Raw genomic sequence first — 13625 nt, 5'->3', positions numbered from 1 at the left:
CACGGACAACTCACCAGAGACAACTCGATTACAGATAGACCTGGTGAGTAGTCCGTGTAGTCGAATTGTCCATCAGCCCTAAACGGCCATGACAGTCACTGTACCCAAATTTGTAACCCCAATTCAGGTGGTGTTAGGTTGACGCATGTTATTTAGAAACGTTTTTATGTGAAATGTTTGACTGGGGTTCGGTACTTGATCCGGTAATACGGTACATAGTTGACTCATATCACGAGATATTTCAATTGATATTTTGATATAATTAACAAGAATGGATCATTGTCACATGACCTAAAATATCTATGACCGTCCCTGTACCGTCACGGCACCCCGGTCACCGATACAGGTACTGGTACGTCACCGCATATGATTTCAGGGTTATTGTTCTGCGTGTTCATATATTTGAGCATTGCTTCTTTGTAATTGTATGGTTCACACATTTACATACTTGATTGGAACCTTGCGGAATACGGCTTATGAAAAAGATGTTTTATCCATAGATTTGGACATCGCAAAAATATGCTGCTCCATTGTATGTATTTTTTGTATTCTCAGTAATTTACTGTGTCATATTGAATATAATAATTGAGTATGGATCTACGATGAGTGATTGGTAAGTCACACATTCAAGTCAAAGTGATATTTAATTAATGAGCGTATAGGCATGTGAACTCAAATCCTGAAGCAAAACTGTGCGCGGATACAAAATGTACACATACGCCAGACATTTCGATCCAGATAATGACATGTTATAAAAGTTTTGCAGAATTCAAAATGAACGTTAAATTAAATTTGGGCATAGGAAGCATTATTTATAACATTTTACAGACTTGTGAATGGGAAGGGGATAGCACACATTTGTATTTCCCGTGGGACACGAAAACCGTATGATTTTCGGGAAAATGATGGTAAAACCTTTCGTTAAAGACTTCGTGTCCATATATTTGAGCATAGCTCTCTTGTCAGTTATAGAGAGCAAAATATATTCAGCATTAAAAATATACTTCGTGAAGGGGCTGATGGACACATGTATAATAGTTATGAATATAAAGTGAACAAAGTCCGTAAGTTTTGTTGTTTTGAATGTCTATTCGTACATGTAGTCCTATTTAGTAAACGCTTAACCTAAATTTACCAATTTTTATTGAATTGTATTCCAATAGGAATCCCATGGAATGGGATGGGACAGGCATAATTGCTATGGGGTGGATGGGAATGGGACAGAAAAATATGTCCCATGGACAAGCCTGACATTTTAACATGTCGCCCATACATCATTTTACAGTTGTGAGCGAGGATAATAAACATCTTTATTTATGGTAACTTAGAAATACAGAGCTCGTGACGATCCTCATAGTTGTAATCTATTAAATTGGACATATATTGAAAACGCGACAAACATCATGGACTGAGTGACTGAGATTGAATTTATGTACTCCCACTTAAATTACGAAATATGCTGACACCAAGATTTTGTAATTGTGTGTTGCAAGTTGCACCTATAGTTTGTTGTTTCACACTCATTCATAATAGAACAGACGAATTGAAGATGGCCATACGCAAAATTTAGAATACTGAAAATATATCATAATTTAATCATCATAGATATTCATGATCATGGTGGTAACATTAATTGATTTTATTATTCGAAATGCGGTTATGAGTTAACTGAATACTATATATTAGATATACTACCAATAATAATATTTTATTATATCTGCATAATTCGGATAATACATTTTTGCTTTATATGGTATTTTAATCAAGCAACAACAACGGTGGCCTGGTTTTTTCTTTCAACGTATGGTATTGCACATCCATTCTTCAATGTCATGATAGGAGATCGAAGACCATTTTCAATCAATGCTTCAGAAATCAGTTGAAGTTGGTCAACACTGATTTGAGGGGTTCTCGCCTTTACGAGAGCCGTCCAATCTAAATTAAATAAGATTAATCTAAATAAAAATAAAATGAACAGTTTGTTCAAGTGCGATAGTTTTAAACCCACAAATATTAGAATTACATAAAAATATTCAATTTATTTTTCACTAAACATGATATTTTTGTTGTATATACATGACGCCCCGAGGAAACTTATCAAATTACCAACTTTGAATCGTTGTTTTTTCCCAAAAATTGTCGTATAACTCTTCTGTAATATGGTTTTTTGTTGCACAAGTGCTTTTATTGAGTTGCAATAACATAGAACAGCTCCATCAAATGATAAGTATAAAATATACCGTTACCTGACTCGCGACAAAAGACTAATATGAAAAAGTTGTCATAATCAGTGAGAAAGCGAACTTCAGATGCCATGTGACCCAGCATACTTTTTTCAATCTCTGTGAGATATAACATATTATACAATAAATATCACCGAAATACAACAAATTTCACAAAATTTGATATGAACCCGACTGTACCAAATTTACCTTCATAAGCTTTCATATCATGTAGTTCTTCTGCGAGGTCTGTGAATGTGTTGGTGTAAGATGATTCTGAATTGGATAGTACTGAATTATATCACAATACCCTCGCAAAGTTTCATTCTTTTTCTAGATATTTGCTATATCAGAGCAGAAACTAATTTATTTGAAAACCTTAAATTTTATGTGCTCTCACCGTCTTTTGAATCATGAACATATTTTCCCTTTTGTTCTAGTCTTGTGAAGTAGAGTTTGTTCTTGTATGATTTTCTAAAATAATATTTTAGTATATTTTTTGAAATAGAAAGTTTCCACGTTTGTTTCGATATTGTGCCGTTCAAATATTCGTAATTTCTAATACTTACGCAGAAACGTAGGCTTCAATTGTCGCGGTAATAGTATTTCCCGTTTCCGTAAAATTATTATACTTCCAACATACTATAGGAGGAATTGGAGATGGAATATCAATGACGTCGTAAAGTGGGAGCATATTTTGAACCTATGAAAATCAACTTTCTGGTTATTTCTTGAATAATTACATTTATTGCGTAAGACGTAAAATCAGAATCCATGTGGGACTGATAAGAATTTAGTCAGCCCATCAAAGCACTGACGTCGCACATGCCCAATTTAGAATAATTTGAATACCCGAAACACAAAATCATTTGTGTAGCTAAGTGAATATTTAAAGACAAGAATTCAGATATTACCCTAGTCCAGTCGATATCTAGTTGTTTTCGTGGTGCGATGCATGATTTACTGTTCACTTTACTGAATATTGCTACAGCAAGTACGACAATTGATATCGCCCACATATTAGCAAGAATAGGTTTTGCAGTTATCCCTAGGCGTCTCGGTTGCTGTTGCGAACTTGAATGATGATTCTAGGCCATGATATTGCATTTAGAATGGAAGATGTTTACGTTTCTTGCATTCATTCTATCGATTGTTGTGACATCACTTCCCGAAAAATTCCATGACTGGATTCAAATTATAGAGCCGTATAGAGAACCTCAAAGCTTTTCATCTCGACATATGAAATAGCCACTTACGCCCAGACTTTATATAATGTATCAGATTTTATCATATTTGCTACAAGCATGCATTTTGTTGAGTATTTCCCAGTTTGAACCTAAAGAAAAAGTTATCGTTACGGCATTTCAAGTATTCCAAAAATAAAGGAAATATATGCAAGAAGTGGGGAACATTTCTGAGCAAGAGATAAATTATTTAAACGTGGCTGGCGGGACAAACGTGTATAAAACTAAAAGGTTTACACGTTCAAGGGCAATTCACAGTTATCTTGTCTCGGCACACAATGTTTGTCAGTTTGGCGAGCAGAGTGTGTTTCATGTCGAAGTGCCAGTCGCGCCGAGCGAAGTATATGTCGGCATGTGGTAAGGTCTTTGAGTCACACTGGGATTTAACCTTCGCTTGTAAGGCTGTCCCAGCTTGATTAGATATAAACTCTGGTCTGTTCAGTAAGTCTCCTAATAACCAAGAGGCGGAGAGACGTCTGGAGGTTACTATATATATACCGTACTTGGTGTAACAGCCGTTTTTTGAGACCTGGACGACACCGATAACAGTTCAATAACGCGGTCTTTCAAGCCCCAAGTTTGTATCCTCAATCCAGAAAATCACACAACTCGAAGTATACAGTTGACACGGTTATCTTAATACAAACGTAAAAACAAATCAGCACAAAATACTTGCAATAAATAAATAATCATACACAATTGGGCCTTCAGAAAGCCTACTCAAATTTATGAACACATTTATAAAACATAGTTAATTAGCAAGTCGAACCAAAATACTATTAAATAACTTGCAGCCTTCAAATCAGAAAGAGTTACAAATTATGACATACTGAATTTGTCTGCTATTCCAGGCTTAAGTTATCATAAGTTGAACATGAAATCATTCGTCAATGGAATCCAATCAAATCAATTAAATAAACTATAACTGTAAAAACAATCACAAAGGCAATCTAATGCTCATAGAAATATCATTAAACTAGGCTTATGTGGAACAGCCCTAATCTACATTATTTATTCGTCCATATGTCAAAACAGAAAGTCAAGGTCGCTAAACCAATTTCAACTTATTTACAAATTACAACGAAACGAGCGCCATTCTCTACAAAAGTCTGAGAGTTTGGAGATATTTTATGTCATATTAGTGTAGAAACTATTCTGATGAATGTCCTGATATTAGCGAAAATACAGTATATAAAGAGAAGTAAACAAAGTCAACATGCAAGTACGCAGTATTTGAATGCATTGCAGGGCAGTTTTTGAATTACGAACTACGTGTTGTATAGTTCACCTTCAGACGAAACGGGTATCCTCGAGTTCGAAGTCCATGGTAACTCATGGAAAAACTTATCACAGACAAATTGCTCAAATACTGCAGTTAACTCAACCCGGTTTACTAATTGCTTTTGCGACTAAACTCGTCTCCCCATCGTCACTTGGCCGCGGAACCTCAAAACAGAAAGGGACCGACTTCAGCAATTCAGATACGCTTCAAAGAAAATATAATGATATTGGACACGGAATGAACCTATGAGTCCTTCTCTTGAGATCTTGTTGTTGTTGTTAGCTTTCCTGGTATTATTTTTCTTATAGACAATATTGTCGTTATTAAAAAATTCAAATGTTAAACTGTTCATTTTTGATAAATATGAGTGATCTAGGTAAAGTATTGATCAAAACACAATGCTTTCTATCTTCCATATATTTCCCTTTGAAGGCACACGACTTTTTGAGCCTAAGTAATTTTGTGTATCTGGAGGACAATATTAATATTCACCAAACAAACAAAAAAGAGAAAACGTAAACAAAATATTCAATTCAAAAAAATTAACAACAAATGTAATGGTTATATTCAATTTAATTTTTCTTTTTTAAGGCTTGTGCAATGAAGAAGGTAAGTTTTTAATTTTTCAATATTTTGATTTTATCAATATTAAACCAATAATACTTTTGTGCTAATTTTAACTGCAGTTACCGAAAATGTATTTTTGCTAATCTGTATTTGATAAATATCAATATAAAGTTATAAACTTATTTTAAAAAGGGTATATGTTGGTTTGACTCCAACTTTCTCTCTGAAAATCATTGATGTGTTTTATTCCAATCTTATACAGTTTATTGTCTTAAAAATATTGCCCTCATTAAGTGCTTCGAGTATAAGTTTAAACTACTGTTTTCCAATGAGCTAACGTCTTATCAACTGCAAAAAATTGCAAATAAAAATAGGTATTTTGCTAATTTTTCTCTACAAAATCTAGCAAGTTTCTACTTATACACACTTATACTTCTACTCTTATACACACTTCAATGATCATATTGGAATACGCCTCATCCAGTATTATGTCTGTTATTTCACAAATGAAACGATGTTCAACTCATTCTCAGATATATAAACAGTTTGTCCATTCCGTCTCGTACTTTAACGAAAACGTTAAGCCCAAAATTTCAAGTTATTTTTGAATATATTCTGTTGTTGCTTTTTGAATCAATTATGTGTCTTTAATTGTAAGAATAAAGAAGATGGAAAAGCACCGAAATATACGAGTTAACAGAATAATTTATCGTAAATTGTCACAAGTGGCGAAAGACAGGAACCGACCTTTAAATTTCAAGCAGTAACATAGGAAGGCGAGCATTATCTGTTATAATATAGACTTGCAATACGCTACACCAGTGATTCCTAACCGTCGGCCCGTGAAGCTTTTTTGCCGGTCCGCGAGAAATTTCGTTGTTTTGATGCCGTCTCGATCTCTTTACCGAAGACGAGGCTACGTTTGTTTATTACACAATTCCGCAGTCATATTGCGTCGTCTTTCACGACATCTTGGCGCCGAGCAATCACACTTTTCGCTCTTTCGGATCCAATTCATCGCGAATGCGCTCAATCAAATCTCACAAGATTCAGAAACCTAAAAATCAGCACGCATGCTTTTTCTATTCTTTCTATTTTCGTTTCAATGTTTGCCGGTCCGCGAGTACATTTAATTTAATTTTACCGGTCCGCCAGGGAAGAAAGGTTGGGAACCACTGTGCTACACGACAAAACGTATAGGGTCGTTCTGGTCATCTGGTTCTCAGTAACACTAAAAAATTTAAAACTATTAAATTAATCTTGCTCGAGCACGTTTAAATTACGAAATACATGCATAATAAATTCTTCCAGTAAGATCAATTGGAACTATAAAGAGTTTGCTACGCTGTATATATATCAACTTTGCAGTATTGAGCAAGGTTCTTTACTTCAAGAATGTCATAAAGCAGGGATGGTGAACCAATGTCTCATCATGTTTTTTGGCCGGTTTTGATTTTTTCCTTAATTCATTCTGACAGTAAGTGGACTACTAGAACTACACTCGTATATAACTTTTGCAATTAGGCTGTAGCAATTTTATGTCATATACCCATGCAATTTTATCTGTTCATTTCTGATAGATTGTTTTTTTATAGCGTCTTTTTCGGAAATACATGTACCGAAGCAGAATGTTTTGGGGGCATGGGAGAACAAAATGATACTTCACTATTTTGACATCTCTCACTACTTAGTTTTTTTCTCGCATATAATACCGATTGGAAAATATTATTTTATAGACTCAAATTACCGACTTTCTAATTCTCATATACAAATGAATCAATGTGGTAATGACTTTAATGTGATTGAAAAACATAACTCTCTCTGAGTTTTGAGTCCATGAAAATACTTGCCGCTGCATTATAACGGTTTTTGGTAACTCTTGTGCATACATACCATGCAGTGCTTTCACACATGAATTTTGTAGAATTGCCTCAGTCCTGATGTAATCGTTAAACCTGTTAAGCTCAAATATACACCATACCAACAAAGAATTATAGTACTCGTGGAAAAGATGCAACACCCCGCTTTTCATTAATGCTGATGATTAAATATATGTGAACCTACAGTATTTTTTGTTTTTATTTTTTTGTTTTTCCAAGTTTTGACTTATTTATTGAAAACGATTCGCTATCTCTGCCAAAAACTAAAACACGTTGCCTATACTTTCAAGTTAAACAGTTTGCCTCTTTATGAGTTCATCTCTGAAAATAATTGGAAGCGGAAATAATTTATTAATAATATTTTGCTAATTAAACCATATTTCAACCGCATCCCACTCGGTCGTCAATTCATTTATCGATAGTGCATCAAAACAATCGAATTGCAAATTTAATCCGGATAAATCAAATGTAACTAACTTGTAAAATGATTTTGAATGTTACCAAACGATTGATTACTGCTTTAACAGACCCATTGAAACTTTATGTTTAATATTATTCATTTAGAAGTTTCTATAATTTATTATTATTGAAAAGCTCAAGTTGAACATTAGTGATCGGAAAAAATATTTGAAATCATATGTATTATTAAACGCATTGAAAACGGATGCGCTATAGCACCTAGCTTGCTGTAAAATATTTTTTTATTGATTAAAACTTCCAAGTTAAATGTAATTCTATGAAGTGTAGAAAATTTTCTGATCTCACCAGAATGATTTTCTATTCATTTTCTCTTAAAAAATTCCCAATTCAGCTTCGCAAGAGAACGTGAATCTGAAAACAGTTTTCGCAGAAACTCGATTTAATTTATTTTTCTACCCATTTATATGAAGTTGGGGTAATTACTGACTAATTAAGCATATTGAATGCAGAAATGTTAGATAAGATATCCAAATATTAAATGTTGTGGGAGCTAGTGCTGCGGCTTCAATACACTGCGTCATCTATTAAAATACGACTTCAAAACACTCAATGAAGGTATAGTTCGTGTAAACACAGGTCGTCATAACTCTAGATCACGAACAAAAGATTTATTGGGAAGGTTTCACTGAGTAAATAACGTTTGTCAATCCCACGAAAGGCATTCCCGTGACATCGCATTTATATTTTGGCTTTTGTCGTAATTGGATCATTTTTGTCGAGAAACAATCCATATATATAAGTCAAAAAATAGACGTAGATTGGTAAGGTTGGGTAGGAAGAAAAGCGCTTCAGAAGTGTGTGTACCAATATGGAGGTAACTAATTGTGTCTGTCTACTTTGCATCAAGTTGTGTGAAGGGACTGAAACCTATGGGTAAGGGGGAATATTCACTTGGCTAACACAGACAGTCTCCGAACTGAAATAGTTTATTTAAAAGATACAAGCAATGAAGAAGTTCACTATTACAGTTATGGCGTAGAAACTACAACACTCTTCACTTGAGTAGTCACTCATAGCTTAGTGAATATGTTTTAGGAAAGGGCCTGTCAAAGTGAACTATTCGTTTTCGAGTATGGAAATGTGTGTCTAATTCTATATATTACAGATATAGTATACAGATAAATATGAAACGGATTATAGCAACATTTTTTCTAATTCTTGTTTATGGAGCAAGCGCCATCGAAGGTAAGATACCGATTTACGATAAGTAAATAAAATGAATATTTGAAACGTTCAAGTTTTGTCAAGTTCAACCTGCTCATACATGGGAATTGCAAGACCTTTGCTGATATTGTTCTAATATTATTGAAAAAAAAATTTGATAAAAACATAGAAATTGAATTGGAAAAGTTCATCATTTAATAAAGATAAAGCTGAGAACTGTCTGTAGATTCGATGTGATTTATCCATCTTAATGAACGTTGTTTATTGAAGGACAAAAACGCCATCACTGTGATATTTATATATACTGTGCTTTTTTTGTATTGGCACGTGTTAATTAGTTTGTTTGTGGTATTTGATATGGACCACGATGATCTGTCTGTCTGGTGTAATAAACGAATTGAGTCGCCCTTAAAAGTAGTTAGGGTCCTAGTCCCTGGGGTCCTATGTTATGTTTCAGATAAAACCGAGATCACGTCTTATTTTACTTTTGTATATAATTACATAGAACCAGTAATAGGATTCAGCCGGTTCGCACCGGTTCTATAGAACCGTCTCACGGAATTTTATGAGATCAGTGAACCGGTTAGCATTACATGACTTTTTGTAACAGAACCGCCTGAAAAATATGACATTTGTGCGATGGAACCGGCTGACAAAAAATGTGAATCCCGCCACTGCATAGATCCTATGCGAAACAAGCTGTAACAGAGATGCAGAGAGGTTGTTCAACTTTTCATATATTCTTCATTATTAACATTCAATATTATTATTTGATTGCAGAGGGAAGCATACGGATAATATTTGGTTCTTCTGGCATATTCCAAATTTATCACGATAAAAAATGGGGAGGAATATGCGCTGATAACATTTTAAAAGACGACAAGTCTCTCGCCAACGTCGCCTGTCGTATGGCCGGTTACAAACGAGCACGGAGTCACATGTTTTTCACTCATATGGACCACATGCCGATGGTGTTGCAAAATGTTTCATGTAACGGTAATGAGAGGAATATTGACCAGTGTCAACGCGTCATATTCGGAGAGTACAGTTGTAATAGAGCGTATGGTGCTAACTGCCATGGAAAATCTTCAGGTAAGATAGACGGTTTTATTATATTTTCCAGCAACATAATTTTCTCATTTCTGTTACGCAGAACATGTCTGTGGGGGAAGAGTATGTGATGATGAAGATAAATTCTGCTGCAACGATGGCTTTTCGAACTTTTATTGTTGCGACGAAATCGAGCCGACAACAACCTCAAAATCAGATTTAACGTCATACAGCACATCAACCATCAGTTGGAGTCACGAAACTAATTTTAGGTCAACTAATATATATGATCAATTCTATCTAAGAACCGCTGATCTAGAAGATAATACAAGACATTTCTCACAGTACCAATAATCAATTTTATTTAAGTCAATTAAGTAGAACTACATCAGAAATGTATATTTATATTAGAAGCAAACTAAATCCTAGCCGAAGTTGTATCACAGAACTAATACCAGCAATAGCTTAGTTCATGGGAATAGGACTCAAACAGCTTTTGAATAATAATACCAAATTTACAGGCTAAGTATTTGGTGGACAGTTTGCATTGCTTTAGCAATTTTCGTGGCTATCGCATTTGTTGTCTGTCGACTAAGAAGAAGATCACGTAGATTGCATCAAAATACTCAAAGCAGAACTACAGAAAGGGTGAGATTAGTGATTAGTAATTTTGCTTTGATCTTGTTCTGATAAGACACGTTTTCTTGACCTTGTTTTATCAAAATATATGAACATGAAAGTTTGATTGGCATTAAATGCAATTTTAATTTAGTTTTAATCAGTTCTCAAGAATTTCGCGATGATGGACGCACCGCCGTGGTGCACCTCTTTGGATATTGATAAGTTTCGAACTTATAATACTGTTTGTAAGCAATGGGCGTCATCATGCATAAAAAAACGGGGTAAAATCTTACAATGCTTGGAATACTTCATATGTCTCTATTCAAACAAAATCGAAAAAAACGTAAATGATAACAGCTAATATATATACTCACTCATTTCTCCACTATTTTTTTTTTGCTAACCTCTAATGAATTTGATTTTGAGCAGCATAATACATCATCAAGATCAACTAGTTCTACTCAATATGAAGGTCGCGTGAACAGAGCTTTAGGTAGGTATTTCTTTGTTTGTGCTGTTATGGAAATTATATATAGATTATATATATTGAAAAGCTATCAATATCGCAATGTAATATTTATCAATATATATGCATAAACCTTGATGCTAATAAAAGGATTTGGAATTCACCTTCTATTTATTTACTTTTCCACGTATTTATGCGAGTCGAGTTCCGTACGTGCAGTTAATTAAGGATACCCGGATGCAATTGGGAATTTTAGTATTTTGAACGGCTCTGCATACGAATCAATTGGGAACGTTCGATGTTTTTTTTTTCGGATTTGAAATTTAATAAAGCATTGAAGTGTTTTAAACTTTTTAGTTTTCTTGCAGATCTTCCATCAGATACGCCACCTGAATATGCATCGATATCAAAATATGAGTGCAATTTTTCAGTACAGCCACCCCCGTATCCTGTTTCAAAGCCATCTTCTGAACCTCCACCTCCACCATATACCGTTTCGCATACCGAAAATGCTTGATTTAAACTTATGTTAAGCTTTTGTATAATCTAAGTGCCTAATGCTGTGCTTTAATGTATAAACTGTAAAATAATATAATCAATTGACTTATCGATATAGTGTTGACTCATAAATATTTTTATATATATATGTGGTAGCCAATATGTTGCACCACGTGGTGTTATTGTTTTTTTTCGTATTTTCAAATACGAGTTTTGCTTTCAAAGACAGAAATTCTGTGGATATCTGCATATATATATGATGAACAGATAAAACAAAATTAATTTGGATACAAAAGAAAAACATTAGACTTCAATGTCGCATTTCAACGTAAAACCGCAAACCGAACATAAAAATGTCTATTTGATAGGTTTTAATCAGTTTCGTTAAAAGTAAGCAACCAACTTTGATGTGTAAAATGTGTGTATCGTGTAAGTTATGACTCTTGCTATTATAAAATATAAGTAGGCATACAAATTTATAAGTTAATATACCCTTCAGTTTATCTTGAACATCAAATAAAAAGTTTCCTGTGATTTTCTTATATATATATATAAGCCTAATAGTGTTGGTGGGTGAACGATGGGCAGAATATTTGTATATATATTTTTAGGAATATTTGCTAAAACAGGGTCATAATATTATACTTCAAAAAGTGCAAAACTCAAACAAAAGTGGAATCAATAGTGGTTGGTTGACCTGATTGATGTGACAAGAGCTGAAAAGAAAATAAGAGCAATTGAAAACTTTAAAATTTGATCGTTGTTATCTTTAGGATCACCTTTCCTCCCCCTTTCTTAGATCCAACTTGCAAATCGTCGGCTGTGAATTACAAGTGTCGTTGTATTTCAATGAAGTCTTTCCCTGCACCTTCGCTTCAAAATAGAATGATGCATTATAGTTAACAATCTCAATTTTTGCAATTTAAGAATGTGAATTATCGTTTTTTATAGTAAAGTTGTGGAAATTGAGGATTCCTACTTATGAGTATCTTAGAACTAAAGTTGCAAATTTGTAACACTGCACTTTATTTTTGTTTGAAACAATTTGACAAACTAAACGGGAAATATTCGCACATTTTCAGCGAATTTACAAATCGAAGGACTTGGACTCGAGGTAGACCAATGGATCGTTTTGCTACATTGTTGTTGTGAAAAGATTTCGTATCCGCAACATATTGGCAGTGGCGTGCCTAGAGAGGGGCGCCGCCCCGGGCAGCACGTTGTAGAGGGCAGCAAAACCAAGATGTTGAGTCTGCGTTATTACACATAAGACATATTTTTTATCAAAAGCTGACATTATGTGTTTAGTATTGTGCGACTGACTGTGGTAATATTGAGTCAGCAATAAATGTTTCCCCGACCGTCTCTACCTAGATTTTTTAATTTCAACATTTTTGATGCTCATTTTAAGGGTGGTTTCGCTAGTTTACGCCTTAAAATGGTTGATATATAAGTCTCAAACAATCATTTCAATTCCAAATAGGCAGCCCTGTTATTAAAAAGTACCGATCTATATCACATGCAGCTATTTCTAAACTAACTTTTGATTATTCTATTCAATTCAAGAGTCTTGCTGCACACGAACACAAACATATTTCTGTAACATTTCGTCGAATTTACAAACATCACAAAATAGACTTCAACAATTCGAAGAAAATTACACTGAAAGAAACCAGGCTACAACACCACAAGCGGAATCTAAGGCACTTCGTAGCAACAGGGATATCTCCTAAAGGTCTCCAAATTACCTATCGAAACGATACAGAAATATATTTGTGTTCGTGTGCAATAGCCATTTACACTCTTGCTACAGCATCCTTGCGTAATGACATATAGAGCAAGGAGAGGTAGTTAAGTTTCACTCAACCTCAACTGTTAGTTAACTTTTGATTACTGTAATTAAATATAAAAAGACAGAATAATTAAGTAATATTTCAATTTGTACTGAAATTTCCGAAACATAAACAAAAACTGACAAATTGCACGAGAAAACGAGGTCATGTTCACAACCATGCCAGAAAATCTGTCTGTTCGGCTGGCAAATCGAATACTGTTACGTCGCTTTTCCGAAGTGGAAACAGAGATTTCTAAGATTTTTTGCTTATTTGATTGAGCTTAGCTGGGAAGTTTTACCAACTTTTTGCATTGCAT

At 34.2% G+C, this 13625-nt stretch overlaps 2 protein-coding genes across 2 annotated transcripts; one reads left to right on the top strand and one right to left on the bottom strand.

Annotated features, from left to right (window-relative positions):
- Positions 1–1223: 1223 nt before the first annotated feature.
- On the bottom strand, positions 1224–3283 carry LOC144428316 (uncharacterized). Its single transcript, XM_078117397.1, has 6 exons — positions 3137–3283; positions 2792–2925; positions 2623–2696; positions 2433–2498; positions 2247–2342; positions 1224–1935 (listed from the first exon to the last, which is right to left on the bottom strand). Exons 1-6 carry the CDS (start codon positions 3239–3241, stop codon positions 1763–1765), a joined length of 648 nt encoding a protein of 215 aa, XP_077973523.1. The 5' UTR covers positions 3242–3283; the 3' UTR covers positions 1224–1762.
- A 5501-nt stretch (positions 3284–8784) lies between these two features.
- Positions 8785–11936, top strand: LOC120338115 (uncharacterized). The gene is made up of 6 exons (XM_039406051.2): positions 8785–8860; positions 9620–9931; positions 9993–10161; positions 10411–10537; positions 10940–11003; positions 11345–11936. The coding sequence occupies exons 1-6, from the start codon at positions 8800–8802 to the stop codon at positions 11491–11493; spliced, it is 882 nt and encodes a 293-aa protein (XP_039261985.2). The 5' UTR covers positions 8785–8799; the 3' UTR covers positions 11494–11936.
- The last annotated feature ends 1689 nt before the right edge of the window (positions 11937–13625 follow it).

The sequence above is a fragment of the Styela clava genome, chromosome 10 (assembly GCF_964204865.1).
Source record: "Styela clava chromosome 10, kaStyClav1.hap1.2, whole genome shotgun sequence".
NCBI classification, from domain to species: Eukaryota; Metazoa; Chordata; class Ascidiacea; order Stolidobranchia; family Styelidae; genus Styela; species Styela clava.
This window is presented reverse-complemented; position numbering and strand designations above follow the sequence as displayed.